General features: G+C 33.1%; 1 protein-coding gene across 3 annotated transcripts in view; it reads left to right on the top strand.

Moving 5' to 3' along the window:
- The window catches only part of LOC128670583 (uncharacterized), a 131,241-nt gene extending 114,050 nt beyond the window's left edge, over positions 1 to 17,191 (top strand). For 2 of the 3 annotated variants that reach the window (XM_053746358.2, XM_053746359.1), the window contains exons 4-9: positions 7,923 to 8,001; positions 8,501 to 8,669; positions 11,449 to 11,621; positions 11,975 to 12,152; positions 13,050 to 13,209; positions 13,515 to 17,191. In XM_053746358.2, the coding sequence (XP_053602333.1) occupies positions 7,923 to 8,001; positions 8,501 to 8,669; positions 11,449 to 11,621; positions 11,975 to 12,152; positions 13,050 to 13,209; positions 13,515 to 13,685 (930 nt within the window). In that variant the 3' untranslated portion in view covers positions 13,686 to 17,191. The remainder of the gene's footprint in view (positions 1 to 7,922; positions 8,002 to 8,500; positions 8,670 to 11,448; positions 11,622 to 11,974; positions 12,153 to 13,049; positions 13,210 to 13,514) is intronic. The other variant, XM_053746360.2, reaches the window with a different exon arrangement.
- The last annotated feature ends 858 nt before the right edge of the window (positions 17,192 to 18,049 follow it).

Raw genomic sequence — 18,049 nt, 5'->3', positions numbered from 1 at the left:
ATGTAAGTTTCATTTTTGAATAATGTTTGTTATTACATAGATAAGATTTTGTAACAACTATATCGAGTTATGTATTCTGCAAACTCATTTTTAAACTAATTTTCAACTAATTGGTGAAATTTTAATATGAAATCCTGGTTAGATTACTTAATCCTTTGGCTCTGTATTCTTGTCTCCTCTATATTCGCAAAATAAAACTAACCGAGTTATTACCATTGTTAGACAAAGAGTAACATCTGTAGATAATTTATAGCTTTTTGCTAAATTTTACAACGTTATTGTTTCAGCTGAATTTACAATGTAAGCATCGCAATTTGTTCCAAGTGGTATGTAGCATAATTGATGTCAAAGAAGTATTTATTCTGCTAATAAAGTTCGATCTAGACTTTTTTTTTTCTTGTAGATATGAAGCAAGTCATCTTTTTCTACAAATATAATATTTTTTCAATTTGATGTCACGCTATTTTCTCAATATAATGAGTGTAGTTAGATACTCGGATTTATTTTCTTCAGTGAGTAAAATTCATGTTCATGTTCCAACGGTTTGGAAATAACACTAAACATCTGTTCTCTTAATGCTTGGGGCACATAAAATCTATCTAGATTTTACGTGCCTCCAGCATTCTCCGGACTAATTTGAGTATTCACAGAACGGTGAAAGATGAAAGGTATTTGCCGCTGGGTGGAGGCCAACGTGTGAACTTGGCACTTGGCACTGCCGCTCCGGAGCGTATTATTGTGATAAATTTATTGTTTTGTGCACGCAATGCTGTTTCTTTTAAATATTTATTGCCTGCCACGATTGCCGAACTCTGTTAGAACCCCGCTAATGTACATTGCCTAGTTCATACGAGAGCTTTTATTTACGTCAAGGGAAAAACAGCAATCTAGGTTGAAACCGTTGAAATTAGGCTCACTTCTTGCCGATAGTGTCTGTGATCTTTGATAGGAATATCTTAGTGTACCAGTGCCCAGAACATCATGCGAAGGAATTATACGAGTCACTGAATCTGTATAAATCTAGCTATACTTAGTCGCCTAAAGCTAATTTTTTATAGATTCATGTCCGCCCGCGCTTGCCTATATTTGACAAGGTTATTGCTATAATGTTTATTTCAACTAGGTATAATATTTATTCCAAATTTCATCAAAATCGGCCCAGCGTGACAGACCGACTTTCACATTTATAATATTAGTATAAAATACAGATTAATTTAACGAAATTTTGGAATTGTATTTGAACCATTACGGAATTAAACTAAACTAGTGTCTTACAGTTTATCATTTTTCAAATAATTTATTAAATTAACGAAATTATATAATATAAACATATATAGAATATAAACATTTTTTTATACAATCCAACGTAATTCTTACGAGACCGTAACCACAACTTTTTTAATCTGAGTAAATTTGGGTTCATATGTATTTGTATGATGTGATTTATTATTATTAAACGAGTTACAAGCTCTGTACAGATTATAGAAATCATCTCCGGCTCAGTACAATCTCATCCCATTCAACAATAAAACTTAGTTGGCAATTTTCTCATTTTTCTTAGATCAATCTTATTTTGTTCTGGGAATGACGTTTTAACACTCGGTGATTTAAAACCCATTTCAGTTTAGTCTCATCATCATGTTATGATGTCCACAACTTATTTTTAATATGTCGCTAAGCATGAAATCATAAAATTGGCCTAAGCTTTTAATTTTTTTTTCATTCTGATCGAATCAAAATGACTGTATTAAACTATTACATCTAGGAGAACATTGGCTATACACTAATTTATCAGAATCACTAAAACCGGTTAAACCTGTTCTTGAAGATACAGTCTTCTCACTTGTTTCCAATCTGTAGTTAAAGCTATATCATTCAACCATGCTATTAAGTCATATAAAAAAAAAAATATTTTTTCTCATTTTACAGTAAACAAGTGTAGGAGCGAGACTCGACCTCAACCCCAATTTATTCGTCACACATCTCGAAAGTTCCAATTCTCCATGTTTACACCACTCAAACACTACGAAGAAGTAGCAACAACATACATTTTGCTATTCGCAATATTTTTCTATTCGCTATTTCAGTTGCTCGATAATCATCCACATTTCTAAATGTTTCCGTTTTTTCACACAGTTTTTTCTAATAAATATTTAGATAAATGTACGAGTGATCCTGTTGCATTTCTATTTGTTATTAGTTAATTACATTTCTAGGAATCCATTTGCAAAGTCAAGGCTGGGAATAGATCTAATCGAATTAATACACGGCAACTGTTGCTAAACGTAGCGTAGGTGGATCTACAAATCTATTTTCGTCATGACAAAATGATTTTCAAAGTAATGTTTAGAGATAAGATAATTTTCTTTACTCTTCCATTCAGTATAAACTTGTAATAAATTGTAAAGTTGTTATAGTATTGTCATTAATGGGAGCTAAAGTAAACGAGTTAGTGAAAGGCTCTAGCCCTACATTGAGATAGAAAGTGGCATATAGCTTAAGGGCTACACGACCAAGATTCTGTAGGTGTGATTGTTTGATCTGCATATTTAATTACTCAATGTCTTCGATTGTAAGAATCAATAGTTACTTAACCTACGATTGTATATACTTAGTATGTAATAGAGAAAGTATAAACAGAATAATCATGTTATTAATACTAAAGTGGCGATTGTGCGTATCTTGCACTTAGGTTATGCTTGTCATAGCGTTTTATAGGAGAGTATCATAGTAGGTGCGTTCGATATATAATATACCGCAAGATGTATATGGTGATAAAAAAATGAATTAGTGAATCATTATACAATTATATGATTAAGAGACGATCTGGAACAAATGTCTGGACATACCGTTTCAGGCCAAGATATGTGTGCCAGCAGTCTAAAAACTGAGTAAGCGCTAATGATAGTACGAAGTGGAGAAGCAAAACTAGGAAAGAAAGAAAGAAAGAAAGAAAGAAGAAAGAAAGAAAAATATTTTATTTGATATCACAAACTTAAGTATTTTACAGGATTTCACAATTTGGGCGTATTTGTGTATACCAAAAAGGCTTCCTCTCAGCAAAATGTTGCGGTGATAACCACAACGCTGGTCTTCCGAGGACACCTTTACAAAATTAAAATTATACAACTACTTAAAAGTTTAAAACAAAAATATAAAACAAGCACACTAGGGAGGCGCTATACTGTGTCTAAGTGCTTAATACAATAAAATTTACAAGGTATAAATAATTAAACAATATATAAATAGGTATATATAGTATTTGCACTTGCAGTATGTATTACATATATATACACACATATATACACATACAGTATACATACATATATACACATATATAAATACATATATATATATATACACACACATACATATATACATATACTATAGATAATTATTATAATAATATTAATACTATGAGAAATAAACATAAGCATTTCAGGTAAACACTGCACGTTAAGACTTTTGAGCATTTAAAATGTATTCCTTGAATTGAACTTTAAAAGTTTTAATGGTCATAGAATGCCTAATAGGCGGTGGAATGTTGTTCCAACAACGCGTTGCAGCGTACTTGAAACTACCTCGGAACGCAGCAGTCCTGTGTGCTGGAAATATTAAGCGGTCTGCATCTCTTAGGAAAGCAGTTCCTTTGCTCCGATCAAAGTAACCGGAAATTTGCTCAGATGAGACAGAGAGAATATGATTAGGAAAGTATTAGGAATTAAAAGGTAACGATCCAATCATGTCAAACAAATGCTATTGCGCAAAAATATTCTAACAACATTGTAAATTCAAAATATGTGATAGAGCACGGAATATTAAGGTCGTTCCATAGACAATGCTGACCTGGTCCAGTTTATTCCTAATGTTAACTGCGTGTTGTAACTACTATAACTACCAACCCAGTAGTTGGTAACACAAGTTTATTTGCAGAGAGATCGGTCAACCGCCTCGTGTCCAGAACATATTTTATCGATATTATGACACATACTATTTTGAACGCAGATGTTTTCTGTTGAATTTGTGATAGAAACAATACATTAGTAATTTGATTTTTAATGGTCACTGATGCTGAAATATTTCTTCCTTTTTTGCAAGAGAGCACTAATCCTTGCTAGCTCCAATCGAATTTAATTAAATCGTTTGATGCTGTAAATTCATGTGACAGAAATTGAGGGCACATCAGGTTGGTCCCGTCAACTTTAGGTAGATATTTTATCGCTAGTTGAATGCTAGGCTTTATAAATGTTTGTTTGTCGGCTTATTACTACTATTGCTTTCTTCTATTCAATCGAAATGAAAGCTATAATCTATCCGTACTCCGATAGAGACATAATCGTTTCATTTCATTTAATTTCAAGCGTTAATCTTAGCAAATTAATTATACCGGTCATAACAACTGACGTACACGTTTGCATTATTCTATTCAAATCACGCTTATCTCCTAGGCCGAGTAACAGGTTTTAATGGATTCACGACTTTGTGCATAAATTGTAGAGTAAAAGTACATACGCAGAGATTCCTCAAATTGATTCCTCCGTAATTTGCGTTGAATTTTCATCGTCCTACTAGAGAGAGTGATAAACAAATTTCATTCTTTAAAAATAAAGAATAACGTAATGTCGGACTTTTTATATATATTCTAATAACATTTTGTATTTTATGTACCATAATATAGTTTGACTTCAGTAATGGTTCCCCCTCACCGCAAAAGTTTAGGAATATCTGATCTAGTCGGTCGTAAGACTTCTGACTGGTAAGAGAAATGGCGTCGAAGTTGTAACCAAGGCTGGAATGGACCAGTTTCGCGAACGATTAAAATATCCATTAATAGATTGGATACATTGACGGACTGCTATTGGCAGAGTTTCCGCGTAAACCAATTATCTCAATTTATAACACTTGAGAATTCGCCTGTGGCGTACGTTGTTTAGATTGGTATTTTATTCTCATATTTGTGACTATATTTGAATCTATATTTTATGATCGTTTTTAACACTATTACAGAATCTCTTTGTTTTTTATAAATAAAAAATAATCGAAAGACCTATATACGCTTAAATTATTTCACATCTAATACTACTAGGTATATGGTAGTATATATTCTGTGGTAATACTAATAGACCGTTTAGGCCACAAATTATATAAATCTTCCAATTGTATTGGCGGCAGTATGAGCGGAATAGATTTTATTGGGCACTTTTCTCTTATCTCGGGCATAAATTTGCAAAATGCGTCGTTATTTCCCACGACCTGTCTCTTACGATCGATATAATATCATTGGTTTTATTATAGTGGTGCGATGTTTTATTATGTTTTGTTATCATGTTGAGTATACATTTTCTGCATTTTAAAGTAAAAATAGACAATTTAATTTCTCTCAACAAAGAGGTAGCTGATATTTTTTATCCTTGAAACTTGTTTAACAAGTCACTTGTAAAGGATGACAAGAATGGTGCGATGATTGAAGTATAGATATACTTCAATCATCGCACAATATATAATATATAATTCAATTATCTAAGGGATATAACAATATTGAGTATTGTTTGGAAAAATAAATTGACAACACTTAAATGTCCGCACTAAGCACTAAGCCTGTATCGCGGGAACTTTGGACACAAACACAGAAACAGGAACAACACACCCAGAACCGCAACAAATACAGTTATGGTCATAAAGGATCAGTTCTTATGGAATAACTTGATAACTGTATTATTCCAGGTTATATTCTAACCGTGTACCAAATTTCATAACAATCGGTCCAGTAGAGTTGCGTGAAAGAGTAACATACATCCTCACAAACTTTCGCTTTATAGTATTAGTAGGATTGCATATATACAGATTAACCTATGCTTCCAATGTATTAAATACATTATATTTTATCTCAGTACACCATGCATAATTCCTAGATTTAATAAATTACTCACTTTAATGATTTGAGCTATAAAACTGACGTCAGACTGATTCAAAGTGTGATTCAAGCCCACTACCTGGATCTAGGTTATGGGCACCTTGTTTTCATCTAGACATCAACATAGAATGTTAACATATTACATTCCATTCACATGTTACTAAGCAAAATGGCGATATGTACAAATAGGTAAGTAAATAATAAATTCATATTACTTTTCATTCTGGATTTTTAATAAGTAAAAATGGGGAAATTATGAATGTAATTTTATAAAAGATATTTAATATATGTTGACATTTCATTGACATTGTTTATAGTTGTTATTTATAAGAGTTCATTTTTGCCTATTTTAAAACCCTTTACACAATCTTAAGGTAAGCTTAAGGTCATTCAAAACAATTTAAATTTAGCAATTTCCTCTGTCATCAAATAAAATTTCACATGAAGTCTGTATTTTGCAACATTAAAATTTGAACTAAAATAATTAGCAAATTTGAACTAAAATATTAGGAAAAAAATATATATTTCTTAGGTTTATTTCTTTGGAATAATCCTACATAATATAATCTTATCCAAAGTTTGTTACGTCTTAACTAAGTCTTAAATTGGATCCAGAACGTTTTGGAATGTTTGCTATAGAACGACAAATCTTGGTAATTCCCCTTCAATGAATTGCATTGGTTTATCTAAATTAGAGATGTCATTAACATTAATTGTATTTTTCCAAGGATCATGATAATAACATATCGACCGATAACGTTTACATAGCATCGATAATATCGTCTGGATAGCAGACCAGAATGGATCAATCAATGAAGCATATAAATTATTTTATCGGTGAATGGATTTGGCATCATTCAATTTACAAATGCTTCAAAATGTTACTGCTGAATCTAACACCGGCAAAGATGTTGAATTTAATAATAAAACATTTTCATCAGATTTTTTTGAACCGACTACAATTTTAAAGTATGTCAATGTTAAACTACTCCTATCGCTGTGTACAAAGCCACATGAAATTCTCGTAAAGATGACTGACACGAGCCACATCAATCTTAGATCAAACAGACTGCCGTAATCTTATTAGCTACAGCTAATGCAAACACTACGATAAAATATGTAGTCGTAATATTTCTGTAAAATTATGAGGTATTTTCGGTGATTGATCATGTGTAATTTGACGGTTTTGATAAAATATAAGCGGTGATGTCACAATCATTAGCACATACTTAATACACAAAAAAGACATGTCGTGTAGTTGATATATAATAATTATCATCTATTTCGTCATTATTTATTATTATTTATTTTTGTAATATATTTTGTTCTGTTTCCCGCTTAATTGTTATGCTTCCATTCAATATACAAATAATTTTAGGACATATTTAAAATAGATGGTTCAAACGTTCCTTGGTTTTATCAAAACGTGACGAATTAACTTTAAAAAAATTAAGGTGTGGCAAATTTACATACTTACTATTTTTAGTGACGAATTTACTTTGTGGCAAATGTACAACAACCCAAATAATTTGCTTTTTCATTATATATTTTAGATGACCCCAAATCGGGAATCTCTTCTCATTTATTGAACCAAATATTCTGACTTGATTCATTTATGATTCCGTCTCTTTTCTGTAGCATAAGTTCCTTCTTATAATGTCATCATTATCTGTCCTATACTATTTTCAATCAAGTCCAATATGTCACTATCATAATAACTTTTTAAAATTAATTTAATTTGAGTGGGTTTGACCTGAAACTAGTCTGATCATCAAAGATTAGGTGTAAACACCCTAGTGTTTAGTGTTTAGTGAATAGAAATTCCTATTCCTAAAAATTCCTATTCACTAAACACTAAACTAAAATTTATATTCTTGCCTTCGTCTCAATACCATTCCATTTTTGATTTTTATAACATTTAAACGTGATCACCAAAAATATAATTGGAGCTTGTAACTAACAAGTAAATGTACTCCAGTTGTAACATTTCCCCGTTGCATTGTTACAGGACCGTGACAGCAACCTGTCGGTACCGGCGCGATGGGAGGACAGGAATCTGCGAGCTTATCTCAATCGACCCGACGTAGGTATGTATTGTAGTTTAGTCTTAGTTCTTAGAGCTGTTCCTATAATGGCAGAAACTTAACTTCCTCTTCCACGTGTTCATTAAAACCTCAAACCTACCAACCTAATTGGAATAAATATTTTTGTATAGGACAACGACGATAAAAGTAATTGGCTATCAATAATCTCGATTTTCCGTCGTGGAGCGTAGCCGCGTGGTACAGTTTGGTTATCATAACTTGAAAGGCCAATTTGAAAAAATATTAGTGTATATGACTTATGAGTACTATAGAGAATAATTACAACTGACAAAACAATACACAACAACGCAACACTCAAACACACATACATACTATCAGTACTTTCATACTAATATAAATGTGAAAGTAGGTATGATTGTTTATCCTTCTTTAAGGTCAAAACGGAGGATTTGGATCTATTTGGAGATATTTAGAGATATTTTGTCGCAGACGGAGCTGCGGGCCAAAGCTAGTATAATAATAAACATAATAAATCTTTCAGGAAATGCCAGCCGATGGATCGGCGGCATCTACGACTACAGCTCGAAGGCGTGGAAATGGGGGGGCGAGCTGCGGCAGATGCACTACCAGTCCTTCTCCAAGATGAAGAAGCTGAGTCCGGAGCAACTCAAGTGGCATTGCATTGCGATGATGCCGGACCTGCTGTACAGGTATGATTTCGATTTGTTCCATTGTTAATCGACCAGGCAATCAGACTTGCGGCCCATCTGATGGGAAGAGGTCATGCGCGTCACAAGTTCCTCTCTAAGCTTCTTCCCCCTATTTACTAATATTGTTTTTGTGATCTCATTTCGATTTTTTTTTCTTTTTGCGTCGATGGAACACTTTCGAATGCTATTTCTCTAAAACGGAGTTACTTCAATGACTCCTCTGTTATTAAGTAACGTCAAAAGATCACCCAGCATTGAGACGATATCAGGAAACATATCCGAATAAGGCTCAAATCTTATAGATATCGATAGGCAAATTGAAATGATGCATAACAACATCATATTGTTAAAATAGCCACTCTTAGAAATTACGTAATTTCTAAGAGTCTACGTTATTTCTAATCTGGTAGAATACTGTTGTAAAGTCCATATCGTTTTGAATTCAGCATGATATGGGTGTCCACTGTGTGTAGTGTGCGACTGTGTAGTCGCGATTCTTCCTATAATCGCGACTGTGTCGTCCGTCATCGATTAACCTCTCCTATTCTATAGTTACAGGAATCAAGTGTTTGCTTTAGCTACAACAGGCTGATTCATATGTTTGTTGTCAATATCCGTTACAAGTGCAAGTGCACGCCTGATAATGCCAGGTTGAAAAGGCTCTGAAATCTGATCTTGATTCTTGGACTAAAATAGCTTCAATAATCGAATTATCAACTATTTTTTTCTTAGGATTATAAAAGACAGAATTGTTCTCAAAGGAGGCGTTTTAGATGATATTTTCAGAAACAAAAAATAAATCATATTTTTTTAAACTACAAACAAGAAAATTATATTATATTATCTATAATATAATAGGATGTGGGTGTTATTCTAATAACACCCACATCCTAATAGAGGTATAATTCATCAACATTCAACCCTTGATTAATTCGAAATTCTTGCAAAATTAAGCAATATACTTCCCAAAGTTCCCAATTATACTAAAACCTCAATATCCTCGTGACTTCGAGAATACCCCAACTTTGGGGTAAACTATAACAATTAAAATAGGAGGTTCGGGTCCAGCGGGACACGTGCGATGGGGCAACACAATAATGGCTGCTCCCATTACGGATACCCTTAACTGTGGAATTCAATCTTCCATAAAATAAAGTTCACTGTGGGATTTGGTCTAATTGATAAGTGACTAGATTTTTAAAAATCCTTTTTTAATTTTCCAAGACGAGCATTAATTGCTGCAGCGTTAATAACAAAAACATTTTTTTGCTATTAAGGCTACTATTGTTAATTCGTTTCATGCACTGTGTCTATCTTCTGTGCTATATTCTTTATGATGAGAAAACTAAGTCAACATTTCCAGCACGTTTGTTGAGTGAGGCTCTTTTAAAGTGTGAATAGATTGAATATTTCGCTTTCGAACTTCTGAATGTCATACTTCCAACAACACACTCAATAATACGAAGAGTGACTTCAATATTTTACCCGCTATCTCCTCTAAATTTAGCCAATCGAAAATCGCTTATTGGTCAAAACGATTATAGTAAACAAAGGTCGATACTGCGAAATCGACATAAATTTTTATGACTTGCGGTCCGACTACAACATCATTGTATTATGTCCGTAAAATTTGACACAGAAAGACGGATGATTGTGTATTTATTGTGTGTTGTTATTCCCCTTAAGCTTTATTTTCTGCTTCATTATAAATATTTATTTATTTATTATACATATAATGCAAAGTAGTTTGCGAATAAAGTGTCTATGAGAAAGAAATTTATATCAATAAATCCAACTAGCTAACATTAAAGATTTTGTAACAAAATCGATAAAAATACAACTGTACAATGATAAAAAATAATTACATATATTTTCTATGATACGCATTAATTTGTCGCATTTGAAAATATATTTTTGAATAGTCGAACCCACGACAAAAGCTACTAGCATAATTCCTAAAGTAGATAAGTACATTATAAAATGAATGACTAGATCGTCATTATTCTAACTATAAAGTAAGATAGGTATGTTTATCTATTTCAAAATTCAAGTCCACATTCCTCACGGAATGTTATCCAATATTTATGGTTTCATAGAAAACCACAGATGATATCATCCAATTCTAGTCATGAGACTGCCATTGTTTAATCTACATTTATGGCAGCCATTATGGTCCACTACAATACGGTAACACGATCCTGTCTATATAACCTATTCGTTTATACGTACGACAAATATCAATTGAAATAATGATAGGATTTTATTAAACATGACAGTTATTACTGTTTTAATTTACTTTAAAGCATCTCTATCATCTGAGTATTTTGCCGGCTCCTTCCTCAACTACCTATTTAGTTTTGGAGCATAGGCTTCACATTTCTCTTCTTCACTTCGTAAGTGTCATGTGTTGGGTTAAATTTTTTCAGTTCATTGGAAGACATATCATCCTTGACGACATCAAGTCAGCACTTTTTCATTTTACCCTTCTGCCGGGGCTAGGCGGTAGCGGAATCAGCTATCAAATCACTTTAATAAACATATCAAAAAGTTTCCTAAATCTGGGTGATTTGAAACATATAATCCTAGTTGTTTTCGAAATGTTTAAACGTAAACAATATTTATCAGCACATGGCGTCGTATGTATGGCAAAGTTAAGTAGCAAAATAAATGTAAATTGATTATATCTAATCACAATTCATAATCAAAAATTACTCCGGTGACTGAAATCTTGCTTATGCGACATCTCCAAAAACTAAAAAATTAACATTATTTTTTTCAGATGGGCTCCCCACAGCTGCTTCGAACGCCACCGCTACATCTGCCAGACGAAACTGCGCAAGGTCGCTAAGAAGGAGGTTAAAGAACTGCGCAAACGTTGGCAGAGGATGGGCAAACTGAACGAGATCATAGCTCCGAGCGTCAGTCGGGAGGTCGACAACGACATTAATGATGGTTGGTTGGATTATCTTCATAATATTCTGATAATGTCTGCTTATGAAGAAGTTGTAATAACGCCAGCTGACAGAGATCAAACGTCCTGAATAGTTCTTATTGATCTCAAAGCTTATTTACAGGACTGAGAAAATATCACAAAATTAATTTATCTGGAAATTATATTAACCTGCAACGGTTGCTATTGAAAGACCAGAAAATAGTTTTCTAGTTGCCCCGTAAAGAGTTATGTTCTTGTCAATTAAAAAAGTAAGAGCTATGTGTGATTGTCCTTAGTAGACATTATACAAGTGTAAAACAACACCACTGAAATCAGTCTGTCAATTTTTAATGCATGCACCATTACATTCCAGTAGACTCGTTCAAGAACCCGAAATCGTACGACCTGCGCCCGAGCCCGCTCAGGCTGCGGCCGAGGGGCAACCGGACGCGGACGAACAGGATCCACCCGAGGGGGTACCGCCCCAACGAACTGAGGAAGAGGTCCCGGTCCCCCAACATTCACAGGAGGCTCACCAGACCATTCCCAGGGTGAGTTACTGCAGATGTCTGCTTCACTATGACTTTTTCTGGTTTATTTTATGATCTACAGTCAAAATCCAACTGGTGTTCATATTCATATTATTTCACAAGTGTTACAATGATCTTAAAGTAATTACAATTGGTGCTTATCACTTAGTCACCATTTACAGGTATTGCGAATTTCGGCGCCTCTGTATTATAATATTAATACGAGGATAAACAGAAGGCATCCGAGAAGTACCACTTCGATGAACTGATATAGAGGATCCTCTCATATATCATAAAAGCAACGTTTCCAAAATTAGTACTATTTGCAAAACATTTTTTTCTATATCATCGATGGTAATAAGATTTATTAATCATTCAAATTTATTAATCTTTGCTTCTATTGCGAACATCAACAGTCGTGGATAAAGAGGATCCACCAAATTAGCACGATCTTACGCACACGATTGGAGGCACACCAAACATTTTCATAGAGAGATTCTTGAATAGTGTCCTAATCAGACAAAAATTTCATAATTATCAAAATCATAACAACAGAAATTATAATAATGAGAATAATTAATAATAAGTTTGGCTTGGTTCTGCTCAATGATCGTTTGGCAAAAAACTTAGCACATAAAATTTCGGGGCCACCGCACTCACTATTACGTCATTGCCTACTTAAAACACCCATAAAACATGTTAAATTAACTCCACTATCAGTATAATTGACTATAAACTTCGAACATTTACATATTATACCTAGTCTATTCTAGGTTTCTAAACATTTACGCTCTCCATTGTAACTTCAATATTTTATGAAAACGAAAATCCAAAGAACTATATAGTTTAAAATTTTACGTAAAAATTGAAGGTCTAATTTCGAAATAAATCTTGACTTTGAGCTTTGGAACCGGACAGATACCAATGGAAGCGCCGAGACCCGCAAGGCTCGTACGAATACAACAAGAAACTGCTGCTCTCCGGGCGCACGGGGCTGACGCCGCAGCAGGTCAGGTCCCACCTCACCAGGCTGGCCCATCTGCGAGACGTGCAGATCGCTAAGCAACGCCGGATGAAGGTAAGGCACAGAATAGTTTCGTTTTCGTTTTAACAGTATTTTGACGTCAATAAGTGATGTATATCATCCTGAATTGAAATAAAGAATTTTGTATTGGAGTAGTACCTTATTGACTTCATGTTTTCCTTGATATTTACTTACTATTCTTCTTCTTCGTCCACCCCTTCTCCCACCTTATTTGGGGTCGGGTCTCTGGGTTGTCTGGGGGTTGAGTCGCGCGGCTGGTGGTCTGCCTAAACCTTTGGGTTTTTCATTAACATTTACTTACTTTTAAGGTTGGTATAATAATTAATTGATATTTATAGGACAAGAACGACTGGCTAGTGAACGAGCCGCAGCAGAAGTTGGCTCAAACCCACGCTCGGACCTACACCATGGACAACAATATCAGCGCTTTACACCCCAAGACCATTGTGGAGGAGTTCGACATGTTCCCTGCGCCTGTTGCCGTCAACACGCAGCAGGCTGGCCATTAGATGTTAAAGTTCCTTTGTACGCAGAACTAATGATAGAAACTTCACTTATCTCAGAAAATATAATAAAACCTCAAGTAGATCAAAATTTGGAAGCTATGATGTCACAGACATACACAAAACTTAGCGGTATAACATCTTACTTGGGTTATTAAAAACTGTGTACTTCGACTGTTTACTGTCGACTTTATATTATTTTATTTTATTATTTATTATACTTTATTGTTCCAAAAAAGCGCCACTTCTAAACAAATTCACAGTATTATTCTCAGTATATTAATTTCTTTTAAACATTAATGAAAATAAGTTGTTTTTACCTCTATTTTACATATTTGTCGATAAATTTTAATAACAAATACGTACCAACATAATAAGAGTATGGCAGTAAACAACTGAAAAGGGGGTATCATTAGTTCTGCGAACAGCTTTACGATTACGTCTCTACTAGCGCTTCAAAATTGAAGGTAGTAATATAGAGGTTTCCCACCTTACCGAAAATTTTTATCTTTTTCCTTTAAGAGTAATAGAAACTAAGGAGATAACGCCATATTGATCACTTTCATGACATTCGTTCAAAAACGCGAAATAAAACTTTTATCAATCTAGAAGAAAACTATTAACTTCATTGTTCAATGATGAAGTTGCGATAATTTTTATATTTTTATTATATTTAATTTCGGAAATACATCCCCAGTGTTTAAAAGTTACCAAAATCTTTTTGTAGTTCACCAAGTTTCTGAATTTTCTACTTATAAAGATTGTAGACAAAAGATCTTGCTCACATGCACAAAACATACATTTAAGTTTCTGTCACACGTAACTAAACATATTTTCGTGCAACTTAGCGTGAACCAGTTTAATATATTACTTTGATAGATCCACAGATATTTTAATTACAATTAAAAATATTACTCTTCATTTGATGTATGTTACATCACATGAAAATATTGTATTTATAAAACTAGTCAGTAAGGTTACAGACGGGATTCAGAGAGTGCACGTAATCGATGATGCAGTTGCAGTATTCTAACATATTTTTGTAGACTGTAACGCGGGCGATTTGCATATTGTTGTTTTTTTTATAGTTTAAATAATATAACACAGCGGGTAATTTAGTTTTGCGCTTTTTAAAATATTATAATGTTTTAAACCGTATTTTCTTGTTAATAGGCTCACAAGATAGTACATACAACGCTTGAAGAGCATACATACGTACAACATATAGCTGTAACATAGTCTTATAACTGATGTTTGAGTTACTATGATATAAAAACATAATAGCGTTATAAATGCGCAGAACTAAGTTACCTACCAAACTCTCTTTAAATAAAATTAATAATATTATTTAACAATTTATCGGTCATCTGGTAAAATTATAAAAGTTTTAATGTCGTACTCAACTATTGGCATTTGTTAAAAAAAAAACAATTTTAGTTTATTTTTAATTTTAAATTAGTGGTTTTAAAAGACCGTTTTTAACTGCCAATACATAGTCCTCGCATTTAACGACAAATTTATGTAATTAATAGGTCGTATAAAATAAATTCTCTAGGTATGTCTATGGCTGTTGAACAATTAATTTAATTATATATTTTTTACATTATAATCTCTCATCCTATAATATTACATATATTGTAACGTGTAGTTGGTAATTTAATTGGCTATTTCTTGATCGATCTGACGTTTACGATTAAAATTTTTTGTCACATTTGAAGACAAAGCTAACTTCAGATTAATCAAAAATATGCGATATCTTAGTACCTAAGCGATATTTCAATAATGAAATGATTTTGAAAATTGTGTCATATGTTGTTGTTGATACGTACGATGCCCGCTGTATAGTTATGTGAATATTTTATACAATTTTAACACTCTAATTTTGTATGAATGCCAAGCTCCTAGGTTTTCTAGATATCTTGACTGATAAATAAAATTCTTCGATATGAGGACTATTATATATATTCATGGAAATAAAAAGAAATAACACCGTCGATGCCTGCGATCGATCCCGAGATGTACAGAGAAGGTATCTAGAAAACCTAGGAGCTTGTCATGCAAACAGCGGTCCTTGGAGGACCACTGTTGGAATGCTAAGCTCCTAGGTTTCTGAATGATTGGCAACTAAATAAAAAGTGATTTTGTGAGGACAATAACAATGATAATTAAAAAACACCATCATGCCCATTGTGCTCACAAAATCACTTTTTAGTACCAATTCGTTAAATTAGTTACCAATCATTCAGAAACCTAGGAGCTTGGCATTCAAACAAATTTTGATTAAGTACATTTGTATTGTTTTTAACTTATTATTATATATCATAACCATTGGAATCCCTCGACCATTTAGTAATGCTAGGAAAAGCACATATGAAAACCAGTTGTATAGCAGATGTTCTAACTTAAAATCTGATATAGGTTTCATCGCGATACGATCCTTAGAATCCGAGATTAGAATTTCACCGGGCCAAATCTAGTAGTAACTAAAAACAGATAATTATGACGGATCAAGAGTTGTAACCGTATGCATAAGCGCCTACCAGTTGTTATTCATCCACTATTTTCATATACTCGTAAGAAATATGGCTTAAAATTTTAACTATAGAGAAGGCAAAATGTAATAATCTGCTAATTTGTGTGTATTAAATGCCACTACATACATATATAAGACTTTAATTGTTATTTGGTCGAGTGATCAAAATATATCAACAATTCCATTAATTAATCGGTAGATATTCGCGTTAGGTATATGGAAAATCGGAAAATACAATTATATTGGGATTTAATTACATATATGTTTAAATAAGACGTAAAACTAGTCTTCTCTTAGTAACCTTTTTGATTTTACCTCAAATATAACTTTGTAACTACACAACTTAAAGCGTGTATGATTTTTTTAGGTTGGAAACAATGTTACTATGAATTGTAAATTTAAAAAAATTAAGCTCTGTAGTAAGCAAGCTTCTACTATATTTCTATTTGATTTTTCTCTGTCTGGCTGAATTTCACGGTTCATAAAATTTTCATTGGTTTATAAAATTTTACCATAGACAGTAATCAATTTAATTGCCCTATTTTATATATATTATAAATGTTTAATTTTTAAGAAAATCTTGATTCAAAAATGTTGTCGAACACAAATGAAACGCTAGACGCCGCGTTCAAACGCTTAAAATTCACCCATCTCTTGTTCTCTACGAAATCAAAATGTTGATTGCCACAACTCAAATCTGAATAATGTTAAATTTTTTGATCATCACATAATATCACCAAAATATGTTTTCGTGTTATATAATAAAAACAAATAACTTCGAAGTTATGTAGTTACTGTGTTATTTCTTCATCAATTTTAATAATATTCATTATATCTTAGCTTTGTATCATAATTCGAAACGCACCTACTTTTACACATAAGTATGTTTAGTATTTAAAGGAGCATGATCGTTTCTTTCATAGTAAGTATTAATACTTAATAAATTAAGCGAATAAAGAAAACTCTAAGCATAAATCAATTTCGCTTGTTTTATTTTTCTTAAAAAAAGAAAATTATGAAACATGGTCAAAGCACATGTGCGACATTTTACAACGCCATCTAGCGGTGAGTAGCTATAAATTAATTTATACAGATGGCGCCACTGAGTATGTAAAGAGATCCTTGGCTTTGTGCCGTGTACATTATGGCGATACAGTTTGACGAAATTTGACGGACTGATTACATACATTGCAGTAAAAAAGCTGATATATATATTACGCAATGTTAGTGCACTGGCGTCGCCATCATGAGTTCGCCGATAGTGTGTAACCGGCATTGTTATGTAACTATAGGAGATAAATTGGAGATCTACTTATAGATAGTCATTTTCACAAAACCACACAAGTGATATCCATAAGAGAAAATAGATGGATAAATGTTCGAGTGGTTATTTGAGTTGTTATAATTCTCTATGGTCTAAAACGTAGGTCTAGAGTACTTTCGAGATAGGTAATTCAATCCATATTAGCTATACTGCGTTTTTACGTATAGTTATATCAGTTAAAAAAACACATGAAAAGACAACTAAATAAGGATGCTGAAAACTGCCCGAACTAGAGAAGAAAAGGTAGAAAACGTAAGAAAACAAATTCTGAGCACCAAAGCTCTGGGGCTAATTAAACAATCTGAGATGAGTCTGTAGGACTTTTGTTCAAAAAATAAAATAGAATTAACATGAAATCAAAGGATCAACGCCCCTTTGACCGAATCAGCGGTATTTCACGGAGATGTGACGATATCGTCGCCATGGCAACCAGACGCAAACATTCCATAACAACACAATTTTTAAAACCAGCTAAAGAAGCGTTTTCCACCTTAATTCCATGGGTTTGAGTAC

This window comes from Plodia interpunctella, chromosome 6, assembly GCF_027563975.2.
Source record: "Plodia interpunctella isolate USDA-ARS_2022_Savannah chromosome 6, ilPloInte3.2, whole genome shotgun sequence".
Taxonomy (NCBI): Eukaryota; Metazoa; Arthropoda; class Insecta; order Lepidoptera; family Pyralidae; genus Plodia; species Plodia interpunctella.
Note: the sequence above shows the minus strand (reverse complement) of the source record. Positions and strands in the feature narration are given on the sequence as shown.